Raw genomic sequence first — 19,037 nt, 5'->3', positions numbered from 1 at the left:
TACCTACGATATAGGTTAAAAAACGGGATGAGGTCCTACAAGACGAATTTAGGGAGCTAGGAGCTAAATTAAAAAGTAGGACCTCAAAAGTAGTAATCTCAGGATTGCTACCAGTACCACGTGCTAGTCAGAGTAAGAGTCGCAGGATAGCTCAAATGAATATGTGGCTTGAGGAGTGGTGCAAAAGGGAGGGATTCAAATTCCTGGGACATTGGAACCAGTTCTGGGGGAGGTGGGACCAGTACAAACCGGACGGTCTGCACTTGGGCAGGACCGGAACCAATGTCCTAGGGGGAATGTTTGCTAGTGCTGTTGGGGAGGGGTTAAACTAATGTGGCAGGGGATGGGAACCTATGCAGGGAGACAGAGGAAAGTAGAATGGGGGCAGAAGCAAAAGATAGAAAGAGGAAAAGTAAAAGTGGAGGGCAGAGAAACCCAAGGCAAAAAGCAAAAAGGGCCACATTACAGCAAAATTCTAAAAGGGGCAAAGGGTGTTAAAAAGACAAGCCTGAAGGCTCTGTGCCTCAATGCGAGGAGCATTCGCAATAAAGTGGACGAATTAACTGCACAGATAGCAGTTAACGGATATGATGTAATTGGCATCACGGAGACATGGCTACAGGGTGACCAAGGCTGGGAACTCAACAAACAGGGGTATTCAACATTTAGGAAGGATAGACAGAAAGGAAAAGGAGGTGGGGTGGCATTGCTGGTTAAAGAAGAAATTAACGCAATAATAAGGAAGGACATTAGCTTGGATGATGTGGAAGCGGTATGGGTGGAGCTACGGAATTCCAAAGGGCAGAAAACGCTAGTGGGAGTTGTGTACAGAACACCAAACTGTCGTAGTGAGGTTGGGGACAGCATCAAACAAGAAATTAGGGATGCGTGCAATAAAGGTACAGCAGTTATCATGGGCGACTTTAATCTACATAATTGATTGGGCTAACCAAACTGGTAGCAATGCGGTGGAGGAGGATTTCCTGGAGTGTATTAGGGATGGTTTTCTAGACCAATATGTCGAGGAGCCAACTAGAGGGTTGGCCATCCTAGACTTGGTGATGTGTAATGAGAAAGGACTAATTAGCAATCTTGTTGTGCGAGGCCCCTTGGGGAAGAGTGACCATAATATGATAGAATTCTTTATTAAGATAGAGAGTGACACAGTTAATTCAGAAACTGGGGTCCTGAACTTAAAGAAAGGTAACTTCGATGGCATGAGACGTGAACTGGCTAGAAAAGACTGGCGAGTGATACTTAAAGGGTTGACGGTAGATAGGCAATGGCAAACACTTAAAGATCACATGGATGAACTTCAACAATTGTACATCCCTGTCTGGAATAAAAGTAAAACGGGCAAGGTGGCTCAACCGTGGCTAACAAGGGAAATTAAAGATAGTGTTAAATCCAAGGAAGAGGCATATAAATTGGCCAGAAAAAGCAGCAAACCTGAAGACTGGGAGAAATTTAGAATTCAGCAGAGGAGGACAAAGGGTTTAATTAGGAGGGGGAAATAGAGTATGAGAGGAAGCTTGCCAGGAACATAAAAACTGACTGCAAAAGCTTCTATAGATATATGAAGAGGAAAAAGATTAGCGAAGGCAAACGTAGGTTCCTTGCAGTCAGATTCAGGTGAATTTATAATGGGGAACAAAGAAATGGCGGACCAGTTAAACAAATGCTTTGGTTCTGTCTTCACGAAGGAAGACACAAATAACCTTCCGGAAATACTAAGGGACCGAGGGTCTAGTGAGAAGGAGGAACTGAAGGAAATCCTTATTAGGTGGGAAATTGTGTTAGGGAAATTGATGGGATTGAAGGCCGATAAGTCCCCGGGGCCTGATAGTCTGCATTCCAGAGTACTTAAGGAAACAGCCCTAGAAATAGTGGATGCATTGGTGATCATTTTCCAACAGCCTATCGACTCTGGATCGGTTCCTATGGACTGGAGGGTAGCTAATGTAACAACACTTTTTAAGAAGGGAGGGAGAGAGAAGGCGGGTAATTATAGACTGGTTAGCCTGACATCAGTAGTGGGGAAAATGTTGGAATCAATTATTAAAGATGAAATAGCAGCACATTTGGAAAGCAGTGACAGGATCGGTCCAAGTCAGCATGGATTTATGAAAGGGAAATCCTGCTTGACAAATCTTCTAGAATTTGTTGAGGATGTAACTGGTAGAGTGGTCAAGGGAGAACCGGTGGATGTGGTATGTTTGGACTTTCAAAAGGCTTTTGACAATATCCCACACAAGAGATTGGTGTGCAAAATTAAAGCACATGGTATTGGGGGTAATGTATTGACGTGGATAGAGAACTCGTTGGCAGACAGGAAGAGAGTCGGGATAAACGGGTCCTTTTCAGAATGGCAGGCAGTGACTAGTGGGGTGCCGCAGGGCTCAGTGCTGGGTCCCCAGCTATTTACAATGTACATTAATGATTTGGATGAGGGAATTGAGTGCAATATCTCCAAGTTTGCAGATGACACTAAGCTGGGTGGCGGTGTGAGCTGTGAGGAGGACGCTAAAAGGCTGCAGGGTGACTTGGACAGGTTAGGTGAGTGGGCAAATGCATGGCAGATGCAGTATAATGTGGATAAATGTGAGGTTATCCATTTTGGTGGCAAAAACACGAAGGCAGAATATTATCTGAATGGCGGCAGATTAGGAAAAGGGGAGGTGCAACGAGACCTGGGTGTCATGGTACAGCAGTCATTGAAAGTTGGCATGCAGGTACAGCAGGCGGTGAAGAAGGCAAATGGTATGTTGGCCTTCATAACTAGGGGATTTGAGTATAGGAGCAGGGAGGTCTTACTGCAGTTGTACAGGGCCTTAGTGAGGCCTCACCTGGAATATTGTGTTCAGTTTTGGTCTCCTAATCTGAGGAAGGACGTTCTTGATATTGAGGGAGTGCAGCGAAGGTTCACCAGACTGATTCCCGGGATGACAGGACTGACATATGAGGAGAGAATGGATCGACTGGGCCTGTATTCACTGGAGTTTAGAAGGATGAGAGCAGATCTCATAGAAACATATAAAATTCTGACGGGACTGGACAGGTTCGATGCAGGAAGAATGTTCCCGATGTTGGGGAAGTCCAGAACCAGGAGTCACAGTCTAAGGATAAGGGGTAAACCATTTCGGACTGAGATGTGGAGAAACTTCTTCACTCAGAGAGTTGTTAACCTGTGGAATTCCCTGCCGCAGAGAGTTGTTGATGCCAGTTCATTGGATATATTCAAGAGGGAGTTAGATATGGCCCTTACGGCTAAAGGATCAAGGGGTATGGAGAGAAAGCAGGAAAGGGGTACTGAGGTGAATGATCAGCCATGATCTTATTGAATGATGGTGCAGGCTCGAAGGGCCGAATGGCCTACTTCTGCATCTATTTTCTATGTTTCTATGAGTGCATTGGAATAATTGCGTCTCGAGGTAACAAAGGCATGGATGAGGGTTTCAGCAGGAAATGAGCTGAGGCAGCGGCGGAGTCGGGCAATGTTAAGGAGCATCTTTCACATAAATGATCCAGGGTAGTTTACAGTAGGAAGCAGCTGACACAAAGCAGAGAATGGGATATAAGTTAGGGAAAGTGTTTGAAGGCACAGTCAATGAGGTACATTTTGCAGGGGCTTTTGACGAGGAAAGAAAGGCAGCAATGCAAAGGGGCTTGGGTAAAGAATTCCAGATTGCATAGCCTGGTTGTTGAAGGCTCTGTCACAGACAGTAGAGCAAAGGAAGAGAGGACACTCACAGCAAGTACAAAGTTGGAAGAATAGAGAGTCTAATTTTAATTAAATTTAGAAAGGACGTCAAGGCCTTGGAGAGGGTGCAGAGGAGATTTACAAGAATGGTACCAGGAGATTTAATAGAGGTGTTTAAAATCATGAGTGTTGACAGAGTTGATAGGGAGAAACTGTTTCCACTGGCAGGAGAGTCGATAACCAAAGGACACAAATTTAGGATAATTTGGAAAAACAGCCAGGGGTAGATAGGATTGTTTTTACGCCGCAGGTTATGATGATTTGAGTGCATTACCTGAAAGGGTGGTGGAAGTAGATTCAATAGTAACTTTCAAAAGGAACTGGATCTCTACTCAAAAAGAAAAAAATTGTAGGGCTATGGGTAAAGAGCAGGGGAGTGGGACTAACTGGATCGCTCTTTCACAGAGTTGGCACAGGACAATGGGTCGAAATGCCTCCTTCTGTGTTGTATCGTTCTATGATAGCAGAAGCAAGGCCATGGAGCGAATTGAAGATAAAGGGTTTTAAAGGTGATGTATTTGGGTATTGGTTCCAATACACTGGAGGTAATACTGAAATGAGCCAATATGGTTGAACAATGTGCCAGTGTTCTCATAAACTCTGATCTACACCCAAAACATTAACCAAACGCTTTCTCTTTTCAGATGCTTGCTGATCTGTGTACTTCCAGCATTTTGCGCTTATTTCAGATTTCCAAGCATTTGCAGGGTTTTTTTGTGTTTAACTGTACTCTATCTAGAACATGCTTTACGCAGTGTTAAAACGATTAATTATCGTTTGTTAACACAGCCTCCCCACAGCAGATCACAGAATGCAAACAACATAGGAAATAAGAATTTTCTTTTCATATAAAAATAAATTAAATGAACGGCCTGAAATTCTAATGGTGACTGAAAGTTGGGTTCCTTATCAGCTTATGTGGGTTCTATTTACGAACAGAATCCCCATTTGCATATGAGGAATCCACAAATAATTAAATAATTTACACAATTCTAATAAAATTAAATGTTCTCATTTTCACATTTAATTAAAAGGTCCTATAATGAAGCATTTACAATAAAAAATGCAGGTTGAATCTCCCTTATCCAGAATCTTCGGGACCTGGGCTGTTCCGGATTAGGGATTTTTCCGGATGAGGAGTGGTCGCGTTAAATTGGATGGTACAGGTACTGAGCAAGGGTATATCGGGCTGGCTAACTTGGAGCTGGGGATGCGGCAGAGAGATCATGGGGCGGTGGGGGGAGTTGCGGTGGATCGTGGGGTCAGGCCAGCAATTGTGGGAGTCGGCAGCGAGGAAGGACTTCAGTTTGTTCATGTCGGAGTTGTGCGCATGCGCCACCAAGTGGACGGGAATGGTTCTAGACGAGGGGTAGTTCTGGATAAGGGAATTCCGGATAAGGGAGGTTCAACCTGTACTATTTTGAAAAATAATTTTTAATATTTTAATCTAGCCCAAAATAAACTAATTTTAAATGTTTGTGGATGATTTTTTATTTTAATTTTTTTTTTAATTTAACATTTATATTAACCCTTACGCTGGTGAAAGAAGACCCTATGCTTGCTTTTACCATTTTCTGGGCAGTAGTTAGGCAAATAGCCCAACTCTGCACCAGCGAAAATGATCTTTATTTTGGTTCAAAGGATCTACCAATATAAACTTTGACAGATCGCAAATTCTGGGTTTTCGCGCACGCGCAACGCATGTGGAAACCCGGAACTTGCGGGGCCATTATGTATTTCAGAACATGTGTATCACTGCCATATCTGACTTACACCCTCAACTCTGGAACTACACCAATTTTGCACTCAAAAATTGCAGAATTTCAGGACTTGGCTCAATTTTTACTACAACTGAATGCTATTTTTTCACTTTTAAGTTCATAAAATGTTCCCTTTTAAAGTGGAGGGTTATTAATGAGCGCAGGGTTTGGTACGACATGCATTTCCAACATATAGAGAGGAAAATTGTTGTGTTCATACTCTGTCTGTCACAGCACACTAGACAGACACTAGGACCCTGCGGGAGCTAGTCACTCACTGCTGTAAACATTTTGGTTCATGCTGGTTTGGGACACCATTTTGGTAGTTGCTATAAAGCACACATTTTAAGTTACCTTACTACTGTTTCAGTTAGTCTGTTTATTTACGTACACATGATTTGGTGATGAGGATGAATAAAGTTAACCTCCCTACCGCCCGCCCCGCCTTTCCTCTTCACACCTGGGGTCCCTCCAATTCCATGGCCGAGATGGATAAAAAGCTTTTCTACGTACATCATGGCGAGTGGGTTAGATGGCGACAACATAACACCAGCTCGCCGCCGTGCAATATTTATCCACTGCACTGAAGGCCAATGCACCTTTGGCTAAAACAAAGACATGGAGTCCTACGACAAAGCGGTAAGCGCCAGAGAAATATTTTGGGGCAAAGAAAAGAATCATAGTGAGTGATGACCGACGTGACATGTGTCGTCAACTGTGAACAAGTCAGCACAAGAGTCCGAAACGGGTGTCGAGCGGCTGAGCATGTCAGCTATGTGGTTGCGACTGCCAGCGATGTACTGTACATCAAAGTTATACTGATGAAGGCAATCTGACCATCGGCTGATTCGTAGTGGTCTGTGCCCAGATCCAGTTGTAGCAAGTAGCGTAGTTAGCGCTTGGTGATCCGTGCGGAGGGTAAATTTCCTGCCATGGGGGTAGATGTGCCAGCATTCACACGCGTAAATGCAAGCGAGTGCTTCGCATTCTCCTGTAGAGTATTTACGTTCTGCAGACAAGTGCATGTGAGAGGCGAAGGCTACTGGGCGTTCCAGGCCGTCAATCCATTGCGAGAGCACAGCACCATTGACGGAGATTGAAATCCATGCCCTTTCGCTGGTGAGGGATAGCAACCGTGCAACCATCGGCGTTGGAGCTGACCCACCCACACTGTATGGTCAGTTCAATACAATCCCCGGTCTGTGTTGCGGTCATGTAATGTCATGTAATGTAAATGTAACTAACGTTGGCCTCATGTAATGTAATGTAAGTTTATTGCACTGTAATGTTGGGCTCATGTAATGTACTGCATTGGGGGCATGTAACACAATGCATACGTATATATGTATTGTCTGTCTGCGATATGTAATGCAGTAATGTGGACATTTAAGTAAGACTGTGCTACATGACTGTACTATGTACTCACGTAACCCTGATCCCTCACCTGGTGCAAAATACTTTTAAATGTTGTTTTTACTTCCAGACTCGGAGGATTCAGACCAGACCTCCGCAGAGACCCGATGACAGACCCACTGCCTCCACCTCTAGCGTCACCCAGCCCTCTCCTGACTTCAACCCTGCCAGAGATGATGAAGAGGAAGAGGAAGAGCAGCTCATCCTTGACCCAGTGGAGGTGGGGGCGGGGGTGGAGACAGAGGATGATACACCAGTTCCTTGTGGACGAGCTGGAACATCCTCCACCACCGACTCTATATTCAGGGGATTTCCCCATGTCTCCTCGGATTTTGTGGGACCAAGCGGTGCGCAGCAACACACCCCCAACGTTGCAGAGCCTTTGCCACAGCGACGGAGGTTGGTGCAGAAAAGGGCTGTTGCTGCAAGACAGATAGGCGTGTACCAGGACATGGTGCATCTGTCACAGGCCAGCATCGACATAGGTCGAGAGCTGCTCAAGGCTATGGCTACTGATACATCCTTACTATACAGTATAAATGCACACGAAGCCCATGTTTGAGGTCAGTCTGTGACCTGTCCTTTATTCCTTAGCACTCAAGTGATAAAGATGGGTGGAGCTTCCCCTTTTATACCTGAAGGTCCAGTTTAGGAGTGTCTCCCACAAGTTCACCACCTAGTGGAGTGTACAACTTAGGTCAGATTATACATGGGTTACAATGCTGGTTGAATACATGACAGCTACTATAGCTGGAAATATCGCAGCGCTATTAGAACAGTCGGAGAATGTCACGTCTGATCACCGCGATGGAGCGAACCACCGACTCCGTCGATACTATGCGGCAATGAATGGGATCGGGACATGGCGCAGAATCCCCCCATGCTATAGTAGTTGGGTTGACAGCACCAGGGGGTGGGGAGCTGCCAGCAGCTCCCAGTCCTGAAGCCATGCCTTCCAGATCACGAGTTTCTCCTGTGGCCCCATTCATTGCGCCTGTAATGTCTGACCCCCAATGACAGCAACAGTATTCGGGGTGCAGTGCTGCACGCCGGCTTGGTACCACCATGGGGCGGTCCGGGGTCAGGGGCAGTGGGAAAGGGAAGGGCGGGAGTAAGAAGGGAGGGGTGGGGTGGGGAGTACGTGGTCGAGGTCGAGGACAGTAAAGGGTGCTTTGATATAACTAAGTGTTCATTGTTAATTTAAAATAGTTGAAGTTTGATTTTTAAAAGTTTATTTCAAGTTGTTAAAGTTGTTACAGTTGTTCAAAGTTTTGTTATAAGTTTTGCAAAGTTTTACAATTGTTGTATTTTTTTTTACATTTTTACTTAAATATTTCAATTGAATATAAGAACTCTTGTACAGTGTCAAACTTTTGGGGTAACAGTCATCAGGGTCCCAAAACGCAGCTCTCCACATTCAAGCAAAGCGTTCATTTATGAGCTGCTGACGTAACAATTTTGCATTGGCAACGCTCCGCATGCCCTCCGCTGTGGTGTTTGGGGGGGGGGGGGGGGCGGGTGGTGCCATGGATTCATCTGGAAGCTCCTCCTCATCCTCCTCCTCCCCCCCCTCATTTTCCTCCTCCTGCACGCTCTCCTCAGGTGGTTCCACAGTCCCCCGTGGTAATTCCTGTCCCCACATGATGACTAAATTATGCAACATGCAGCACACCACTGTGAACTGAGCAACCTGCTCTGGGTGGTATTGCAGCCTGCCTCCCGAGTGGTCCAAGCATCGAAAGCGCTGCTTCAACACTCCAATTGTCTTTTCGATAATATTACGCACAGCTATAGGGCTCTTATATCTTTGCTCGGCTTCTGTCTGAGGGTTCCACAAGCTTTCAAACACAGTGCTCTCATGCAAGATGTGCGCATCATGGATGCTCCCTGGAAAGTAGGCATTCACTGCCATTATGCGCTGTGTATGGTCGCGGACAAGCTGCATGTTGAGGGAGTGGAATCCCATATGGTTTCGGTACACCTCCGCCTCCTGTAATGGTGCTCGCAGGGCAATATGGGTACAGTCAAAAGCACCCTGCACCTTGAGGAAGCCGGCAACGCATGCAAATCCCAAAGCCATGTCACTCTGTGCCTCCCTGGTCATTGGGAAGTTTATCAATTCCATCCGGCGTACATACAGGGCTTCGTTTACCTGTCGAATGCAGCGATGAGTAGTGTGCTGAGAAATGCAGCATATGTCTCCAGCTGATGCCTAAAAAGAGCTGCATGCATAAAAGGAAAGTGCTGCAGTCACCTTCATCTCAGCAGAGAGTGCAGTAATGTTGATGGTACTGGGCTGCAGGTCTGCCTTAATGAGCTGGCAAATCTCATTGATCACCTCTTTTTGGAAGTGCAGCCTTCGAACGCACTGTGGATCTGTCAGGTCCAAATATGAGCGCTTCTCCCTGAAAATCCTTTGGGGGTAAGGCCTCCTCCTCATCATCAGTCTGCGACTTCCTCCATTACCCTGATAATTCCGCTCAATAAACCTTCTCCCATCTGGATCCTGCATTAGACAGGTAGTCAGCAATACAGGCCGAGATAGTACAGGCCCCATTCTTTTTAAATCTCCAGAATCTCCTCAAATATCCTGAGATAAGCTCAATGATTTTTCAATTAAAAAAATATTAACTCAAATGCCTTCTATCTTAATAACGTACTCAGTACCAATATAAATACCTTTCCCACTGTAAATCGCAATGTTGACCTCAGAAATACTGAGGTGCTGCTTTTGCTGACTGTTCCCGATTTCAAAATGTTGGCACCGAGCACTACTGCCCACTTAAGATCGAGTAAAACCACCTTCTCCAGGACGCTATGCAGCTCCGGTGGTTTGTCATGAAACTTGTATTTTTTGGGCGGTATGCGGGCGGTACTACATAGCGGATGGTGTGCATACCGCTCGGTGGTATGTCAATGATGAATCTTCTGCCAAACGGTATGTCGGCGTTATGTACCTGTTTTTTGATCAAACGTAATTTTGGGCGGTAAGCGGGCGGTAGGTCGATGAATTTTGGGCCCTTTCTCTATGACCAAGCCTGTTGTAAAACTTCTTTGTGACGCGGTCTCAAATCTTGTCTGATAATGAAGTACCTTCGGACATTTTACTACGTTGAGAGCCGGAACAGGCTCGATGGGCCGAATGGCCTTCTTCTGTGCTGTAAATGTGATATGATTCAATGATAAAGGCGCTATAAAAATGAAGTTGTTGACATTATGGGAATTTGTCATTAGTCTCCACCATATAACATATAGTTTTGAGTCAAATAGAATCATAAGGGCAAATGAAGGTCAACTTGCTGTGTTTAAAATGCAATTTCATTTAATTATACATACCATAGGACCTGGATCCTTGGTGACATCCTGATCAAATTTAACAGACACTGCAGCTTGAGCCAACTCCTTTAAATCATAACCAGCACAGAAGTGACCTCCTGCAAAAGCCAGAAAAAAAATTCACCAACTAGTGAACACACAACTCTCTATTTGGCTGCTCATGCTTTTCAATGTGCAATTTAAAGACATATTTGGAGATGGAGGGAAGGTTAGGCTAGGTGAAGGACCTGATGGGTCGAGTGTGTTGGATGACTTTTAAAAAAATGCAGTCAGAACACTTCAATTATGTAGCATTCCTTCTGCCCAGTAGTCAAAAACTAAACTGATTGCACTACAAAACCACACTCTTTTGCATAAATTGTCTTTTTTAATAGATGACATAGTCTGCTGAAAAATCAAATACCCTAGATTGCATGCATTTGTGTTTCACCAGTGCAACTGTTGGCTCAAAAAGGGACCAATATCCAGCTTCACTGCTAGTTTAGTGGGTAAATGTTGCACCAGGTCACCTCGACCAGTTAGCCACAGGTTTGATTGTAGCTTGCATTGATTGCCTTAGACCACTACAATTAGCCCCAGTGCCCCAGGTAGAAAGGGGTAAAAGCAGAAACTACACAGTGCCGCTTCTGCAGTGTGGATGTCAGATGAGAACCAGATGGCCTTGGCTGGGATGCCCCTCCACAGTTGACTGATCCATATTGATACTCCCATTGTAGGAGTCACATGAAGAATGGAAACGTGGGCAAAGTACCCGAGGGCTATGGATAACAAGCAAACTAAATCACAAGAGTTTTTCCATTGAGGAGAGGTTAGGAGAAAATTGGAGAAAAGGTCCTTTTTAAAAAAAAAGGTGCAATTAATGTACCTCCATTCTTCACAAAGCCTGCTAAAGTCAAAATCTTCATTTGAAAATAATTTGGGAAACATTTCTTTAAAAAAAAAAACTACTTCTGTTACTTTTGAGATTATTTAAAAAAAGATCTTTTCTCCGAACTTCTCTTCAATGGAAAAATTCTTGTTGGGATAGAAACATAGAAAATAGGTGGAGTAGTAGGCCATACGAGCCTGCACCACCATTCAATAAGATCATGCTGATCATTCACCTCAGCACCCCTTTCCTGCTTTCTCCCCATGCCCCTTGATCCCTTTAGCCTAAGGGCCATATCAACTCCCTCTTGACTATATCTAATGAACTGGCATCAACAACTCTCTGTGGTAGAGAGTTCCACAGGTTAACAATTCTCAGTGAAGAAGTTTCTCCTCATCTCGGTCCTAAATGGCTTAGCCCTTATCCTTAGACTGTGACTCCTGGTTCTGGACTCCCCAACATCGGGAACATTCTTCCTGCATCTAACCTGCCCAGCCTTGTCAGAATTTCATATGTTTCTATGAGATCCCCTCTCATCCTTCTAAATTCCAGAGAATACAGGCCCAGTCGATCCAGTCTCTCCTCATATATGTCAGTCCTGCCATCCCAGGAATCAGTCTGGTGAACCTTCGCTGCACTCCCTCAACGGCAAGAATGTCCTTCCTCAGATTAGGAGACCAAAACTGAACACAATATGCCAGGTGTGGCCTCACCAAGGCCCTGTACAACTGCAGTAAGACCTCCCTACTCCTATACTCAAATCCTCTAGCTATGAAGGCCAACATACCAATTGCCTTCTTCACCGCCTGCTGTACCTGCATGCCAACTTTCAATGACTGATGTACCATGACACCCAGGTCTCATTGCAACTCCCCTTTTCCTAATCTGCCGCCATTCAGATAGTATTCTGCCTTCATGTTTTTGCCATCAAAGTGGATAACCTCACATTTATCCACATTATACTGCATCTGCCATGCATTTGCCCACTCACCTAACCTATCCAAGTCACTCTGCAGCCTCATAGCATCCTCTTCACAGCTCACACCACCACCCAGCTTAGTGTCATCTGCAAACTTGGAGATATCACACTCAATTCCCTCATCCAAATCATTAATGTATATTGAAAATAGCTGAGGTCCCAGCACTGAGCCCTGCGGCACCCCACTAGTCATTGCCTGCCATTCTGAAAAGGACCCGTTTATCCCAATCTCTGTTTCCTGTCTGCCAACCAGTTCTCTATCCACGTCAATACATTACCCCCAATACCATGTGCTTTAATTTTGCATACCAATCCCTTGCATGGGACCTTGTCAAAAGCCTTTTGAAACTCCAAATACACCCACATCCACTGATTCTCTCTTGTCCACTCTACTAGTTACATCCTCAAACAATTCTAGAAGATTTGTCAAGCATGATTTCCTTTTCATAAATCCATGCTGACTTGGACCGATCCTGTCACTGCTTTCCAAATGCGCTACTATTTCATCCTTAATAATTGATTCCATCAATTTCCCCACTACTGATGTCAGGCTGACCGGTCTATAATTCCGTTTTCTCTCTTCCTCCTTTTTTTAAAAAAGAGGGGGTTACATTGGCTACCCTCCACTCCATAGGAACTGATACATAGTCTATGGAATGTTGGAAAATGACTGTCTTTTATTTTTACTCCAGACAGGGATGTACAATTGTTGAAGTTCATCCATGTGATCTTTAAATGTTTGCCATTGCCTATCCATCATCAACCCTTTAAGTATCATTCGCCAGTCTATTCTAGCCAATTCACGTCTCATACCATCGAAGTTACCTTTCCTTAAGTTCAGGACCCTAGTCTCTGAATTAACTGTGTCACTCTCCATCTTAATTAAATAATTCTAACATATTATGGTCAATCTTCCCCAAAGGGCGTCACACAATAAGATTGCTAATTCGTCCTTTCTCATTACACATCACCCAGTCTAGGATGGCCAGCTCTCTAATTGGTTCCTCGATATATTGGTCTAGAAAACCTTCCCTAATACACTCCAGGAAATCTTCCTCCACCGTATTGCTACCAGTTTGGTTAGCCCAATCTATACATAGATTAAAGTCGCCCATGATAACTACTGTACCTTTATTGCATACATCTTGTTTGATGCTGTCCCCAACCTCACTACAACTGTTTGGTGGTCTGTACACAACTCCCACTAGTGATTTCTGCCCTTTGGTATCCCGCAGCTCTAACGATACAGATTCCACATCATCCAAGCGAATGTCCTTCCTTACTATTGCATTAATTTCCTCTTTAACCAGCAATGCTACCCCACCTCCTTTTCCTTTCTGTCTATCCTTCCTGAATGTTGAATACCTCTGGATGTTGAGTTCCCAGCCTTGGTCACACTGGAGCCATGTCTCCGTAATCCCAATTATATCATATTCATTAATAGCTGCCTGTGCAGTTAATTCGTCCACCTTATTACGAATACTCCTCGCATTGAGGCACAGAGCCTTCAGGCTTGTCTTTTTAACACACTTTGTCCCTTTAGAATTCTGGTGTAATGTGGCCCTTTTTGATTTTTGCCTTGGGTTTCTCTGCCCTCCACTTTTACTTTCCTCTTTCTATCTTTTGCTTCTGCCCCCATTCTACTTCCCTCTGTCTCCCTACATAGGTTCCCATCCCCCTGCCATATTAGCTTAACTCCTTCCCAACAGCACTAGCAAACACTCCCCCTAGGACATTGGTTCCAATCCTGCCCAGGTGCAGACCATCCGGTTTGTACTGGTCCCACCTCCCCCAGAACCGGTTCCAATGTCCCAGCAATTGGAATCCCTCTCTGCTGCACCACTCTTCAAGCCACGTATTTATCTTAGCTATCCTGCTATTTCTACTCTGACTAGCACGTGGCACTGGTAGCAATCCTGAGATTACTACCTTTGAGGTCCTTTTTAATTTAACTCGTAGCTCCCGAAATTCAGCTTGTAGGACCTCATCCCATTTTTTACCGATATCATTGGTACCTATATATACCGCGACACCCTCCCCCTCCAGAATGCCCTGCAGCCGCTCCGAGACATCCTTGACCCTTGCACCAGGGAGGCAACGTACCATCCTGGAGTCTCAATTGCGGCCGCAGAAACGCCTATCTATTCCCCTTACAATAGAATCCCCGATCACTATAACTCTCCCATTCTTTTTCCTGCCCTCCTGTGCAGCAGAGCCACCTATAGTGCCATGATCTTGGCTTCTGCTGCCCTTCCCTGATGAGTCATTCCCCCCAACAGCACCCTAGACGGTGTATCTGTTTTGGAGGGGGATGACCAGAGGGGACCCCCCCTGCACTACCTTCCTTCCATTGTTCTGCCTGATGGTCACCCATTCGCTATCTGCCTGAGTAACCTTTACCTGCGGTGTCACCAATTCACTAAACGTGCTATACACGACATCCTCAGCATCGCCGATGCTCCAGTGCCACAATGCGGTCTGTCAGAAGCTGCAGCTGGATACACTTCTTGCACATGTAGTTGTCAGGGACACTGGGAGCATCCCTGACTTCCCACCTAGCACAGGACGAGCATGACATGGATCTGGGCTCTCGTGGGATATAGTTTGCTTGGTACCAATAGCCCTCGGGTATCTTGTCCACGTATGCATTCTTCATGTGATGCCTACGATGGGAGTGTCAATGTGGATCAGTCAACTGTGAAGGGGCATCACATTTGAAACCAAAAAATGAACAGAAAGAATGAATAAAGTTGCATTTTCCTAATGACTACCTCGGGATGTCCCACAGTTTTTCACAATGAATTACCCTTTGAAGTGTAGCCACTGTTGTTTTGTAAGCAATTCTGAAAGTCAATTTTGCTCATAGGAAGGTTTTTGAAATTATGCGAAGTTTTGATAAAGTATCTCAGGGAAAAAAAAACTATTTCAGCTGGTCAGTAAATCAGCAACTAAACAGCATAAATTTAAGATTGTTATGAAAAGTATGAAGAAAGAGGTTAGGAGCAATGTTCCCTCTAATTATTCTTTTTCACGTGGCCCCTTTAAATTTGCTGCGCAAGACCTCCCGGTCAATACGCGGCGCACCTTAGGGGGAACATTGGCTAGGAGACCATTTTTTTAAATATATATATTACTAATTTGAGCATTGTTAGAACATGAAACCAGAAACAGCAGTGAAAACAGAATGCATAATAGATTTTAAAAGGGAAATGGATACCTATTTGAAAAGGAACATCTTAAAGGGTGTGGTGCAAGGGTAGAGGAAATGGGTTTAAATAGTTATATCTTCCTGAGAGATACTACAAACCATGATTGGTCAAATCACCTCCTTCTGTGCTGCAAGGTTCGAAGATCCCACAAACAGGAAATTAGGTGAATGGTCAATTAAAGTGTTTTTGGTGGCTTTGTTTGAGGGAGGAATATTGGCCTGACACCAAGAGAACTTCCTGCTTGTGGTGTGGGATTTTTACAGCCACCTTCAAAAAGACAGGGCTTCAGTTTAAAGTATCACTCAGAAACAGCACTCTGAAAATGAAGCACTTCCTCAGTTCTGCAATAATTGCAAGCCGAGATTGTTGTGCTCAAGTTCTGGAGTGAGATTTGAACCCACAACTTAATGACTCAAAGACAAGTTTGTGACAAAGCAAGTTAAGCTGAACAATAGCACAACGGAATAAAAGCTTAAGACTCAAGCCCCCAGCTTCCGAAAGAAGGGCAGGCCCCCACAGGAAAACATTGCTGGAGAAAATTCAAACACAAAAATGTCAACTGCTTAGTAAATTTAATGCTTCTGATTTGAATTATATAATTTTTTTAAATGTTTTTTATATTAGGAGTCTATGTTTAATACATGTCTCTGGGTTACTGACAAAGAAAGATGGCAGCCAATATTTTGCACAATTGCATTGGCTTCCCATTCACTAAAGTCAGGTTGGTAGAACTCTTGCCTGAGTCATGAGGTTATGAGTTGAGTTAGAAAGTTGTGGCTTTAAGTCCCACTTGTAAGAATACTTGGTTTCAGGATCCTGATAAATATATACCAAGGAACTAGATGAATCCTTCATAACCAGTACAGCCAGTTAATTTGTCTTTGCCATCTGACTAGCTATCCTGAATAGACTTGTAATAGTGCCCTTTTTTAATCTGCTAGATAAAGATTGCTTAGAGGAGGCTAGCAAATACAAAAAAGTGTTTCCTAACTAACAAAGACAACTACATCGGCCAAAGACAACCACTAACAAAGACAAGGAGCCTCTACTCTTGCTACTCTATACTACTACAGACTGGAGATGTACAAAAGCCCTGTTTTATTTCTTAATTTGAAAGAGCAGTCTCTCTATATTCAATGAACCCCAGAGTGACACATGTGGTAGAAGGTCTCTCAATCCATCTTGCATTTCTCAAATTTCTCCACACAAATGGGGAGGTGTGACATCTTTATCCCGGTGTTATTCTTAAATGGTGTGAGTTTTCAAACAATTTTAGAACACCATGAAGGAATGCCTTGTCTATACACAGACCTCTTGGTGTAATTAACTTAGAGGCTTTATGGCTTAAGTATGTGGGACCTTCTATGGATTAAACTAGCTGAGGGGTTGTGTTAGCTAAACGTTCTTACCCAGCTTTCAGTTCAAAAGCTAAACTCCTTTTTAGGTACAATTTAGGTAATTTAAAAGGAATTTTCCTGTGAATTTCAAAGGCACCCTTTGAGCAATTTACAGAATATTGTTCCTACACACTTAAAGATGCAGGCATGCTTGAAATAGAAAATCCATAAGTTATATAAAGGATCTTCGTTGAGCCTTTTACCTCTTTTGTACAATTCCATTCAGAGAAATGGGTTGGAGATTTATGAAGTATAGGGTCAGTCGATGCCTAAAATGACTAAAACTTTGCCCATTCTCTTGTGCATCCATGATTTTGTTCACCCTACCCTCCCTAACCCTCTCTGCCACCCTCTCCTCCTTTAAGACGCTCCTTAAAACCTACCTCTTTGACCAAGCTTTTGGTCACCTGTCCTCATATCTCCTGATGTGGCTCAGTTCCAAATTTTGTCTGAAGCAGCTTGGGACACTTTACTATGTCAAAGGCGCTATATAAATGCAAGGTGTTGCTGTTGTTCGATCACTTAAATATTAGAAATACTTGCAAGAAGTTCTCCCACACAGGCCTCATGTGGAGAAAGTTTATCAGAGAAACATGTCACAAGTGCTGTCGTTTTCACCCTGCTCCTGTGAAGCTACATTTTGCAGAATATACTGTGACAATCAGGCAAAGAATGGTCAATGGCAGAAAATATCAAAAAATAGCACTACATTGCTTCAATATTTAGACAAATTAAGCGATTAAATTAAAAGTTGCCGTTAAATAAAAATTCAGAGCTAATTTTATTGTTCTGAGTGGTTTGAAAAACATATCAGTGAGGAAGATGGATGTTTGTGCCAGTATTGGAGGGCAATGACTTTGGTGTGGGACTGGAGTCACATATAGGACGGCAGTTTTCCTTTCCTAAAAAACAGGGCATACAAAGTGGCCAAAACTAGTGGGAGGACAGAAGACTGGGAAGCTTTTAAAAGCCAGCAAAGAATGACTAAAAAAATGATTAGAAAAGGGAAGATAGACTATGAAAGTAAACTAGCACAAAATATAAAAACAGGTAGCAAGAGTTCCTACAGGTATATAAAAAGGAAAAGAGTGGCTAAAGTAAATGTTGGTCCCTTAGAGGACGAGACCGGGGAATTAGTAATGGGGAACAAGGAAATGGCAGAAACTCTGAACAAATATTTTGTATCAGTCTTTACAGTAGAGGACGCTAACAATATTCCAACAGTGGATAGTCAAGGGGCTATGGCGGGGGGGGGGGGGGGGGGGAAGGAATTTAACACAATCACAATGACTAAGGAGATGGTACCCAGTAAGATAATGGGACTAAAGGCAAATACATTTCCTGGACCTGATGGCTTGCATCCTAGGATCTTAAGAGAAGTAGCGGCAGGGATAGTGGATGCATTGGTTGTAATTTATCAAAATTCCCTGGATTCTGGGGAGGTCCCAGCAGATTGGAAAACTGCAAATGTGATGCCCCTATTCAAAAAAGGAGGCAGACAAAAAGCAGGAAACTATAGACCAGTTAGCCTAACATCTGTGGTTGGGGAGATGTTGGATTCCCTTATTAAAGTAGTAGCAGGACATTTGGAAAAGCAAAATTCGGTCAGGCAGAGTCGGCATGGATTTATGAAGGGGAAGTGATGTTTGACAAATTTGATGGAATTCTCTGAGGATGTAACAAACAGGGTAGATAAAGGGGAACCAGTGGATGTGGTGTGTTTGGACTTCCAGAAGGCATTTGACAAGGTGCCACATAAAAGGTTATTGCACAAGATAAAAGTTCACAGGGTTGGGGGGCAACATATTATCATGGATAGAGGATTGGCTAACAAACAGAAAACAAAGAGTCGGGATAAATGGTTCATTCTCGGGTTGGCAATCAGTAACTAGTGGGGTGCCGCAGGGATCAGTGCTGGGACCCCAACTATTTACAATCTATATTAACGACTTGGAAGAAAGGACTGAGTGTAACGTAGCCAGGTTTGCTGATGATACAAAGATGGGAGGAAAAGCAATGTGTGAGGAGGACACAAAAAATCTGAAAAAGGACATAGACAGGCTAAGTGAGTGGGTAAAAATTTGGCAGATGGAGTATAATGTTGGAAAGTGCGAGGTCATGCACTTTGGCAGAAAAAAAATTAACGAGCAAGTTATTATTTAAATGGAGAAAGATTGCAAAGAGCTGCCGTACAGCGGGACCTGGGGGTACTTGTGCATGAAACACAAAAGGATAATATTCAGATGCAGCAAGTGATCAGGAAGGCCAATGGAATCTTGGTCTTTATTGAAAGGGGATGGAGTATAAAAGCAGGG

At 43.9% G+C, this 19,037-nt stretch overlaps 1 protein-coding gene across 7 annotated transcripts in view; it reads right to left on the bottom strand.

Moving 5' to 3' along the window:
• LOC139271888 (enoyl-CoA hydratase EchA19) overlaps positions 1-19,037 on the bottom strand; it is an 83,153-nt gene that overhangs the window by 44,054 nt on the left and 20,062 nt on the right. For 6 of the 7 annotated variants that reach the window (XM_070888547.1, XM_070888548.1, XM_070888549.1 and 3 more), the window contains one exon: positions 10,270-10,367. In XM_070888547.1, coding sequence (XP_070744648.1) covers positions 10,270-10,367 — 98 coding nt within the window. Of the gene's footprint in view, positions 1-8,148; positions 9,440-10,269; positions 10,368-19,037 lie in introns of those variants that run through there. The other variant, XM_070888553.1, reaches the window with a different exon arrangement.

The sequence above is a fragment of the Pristiophorus japonicus genome, chromosome 1 (assembly GCF_044704955.1).
Source record: "Pristiophorus japonicus isolate sPriJap1 chromosome 1, sPriJap1.hap1, whole genome shotgun sequence".
NCBI lineage: Eukaryota > Metazoa > Chordata > Chondrichthyes > Pristiophoridae > Pristiophorus > Pristiophorus japonicus.
The sequence above is the reverse complement of the archived record's forward strand: the minus strand, read 5'-3'. Positions and strand labels throughout refer to the sequence as shown.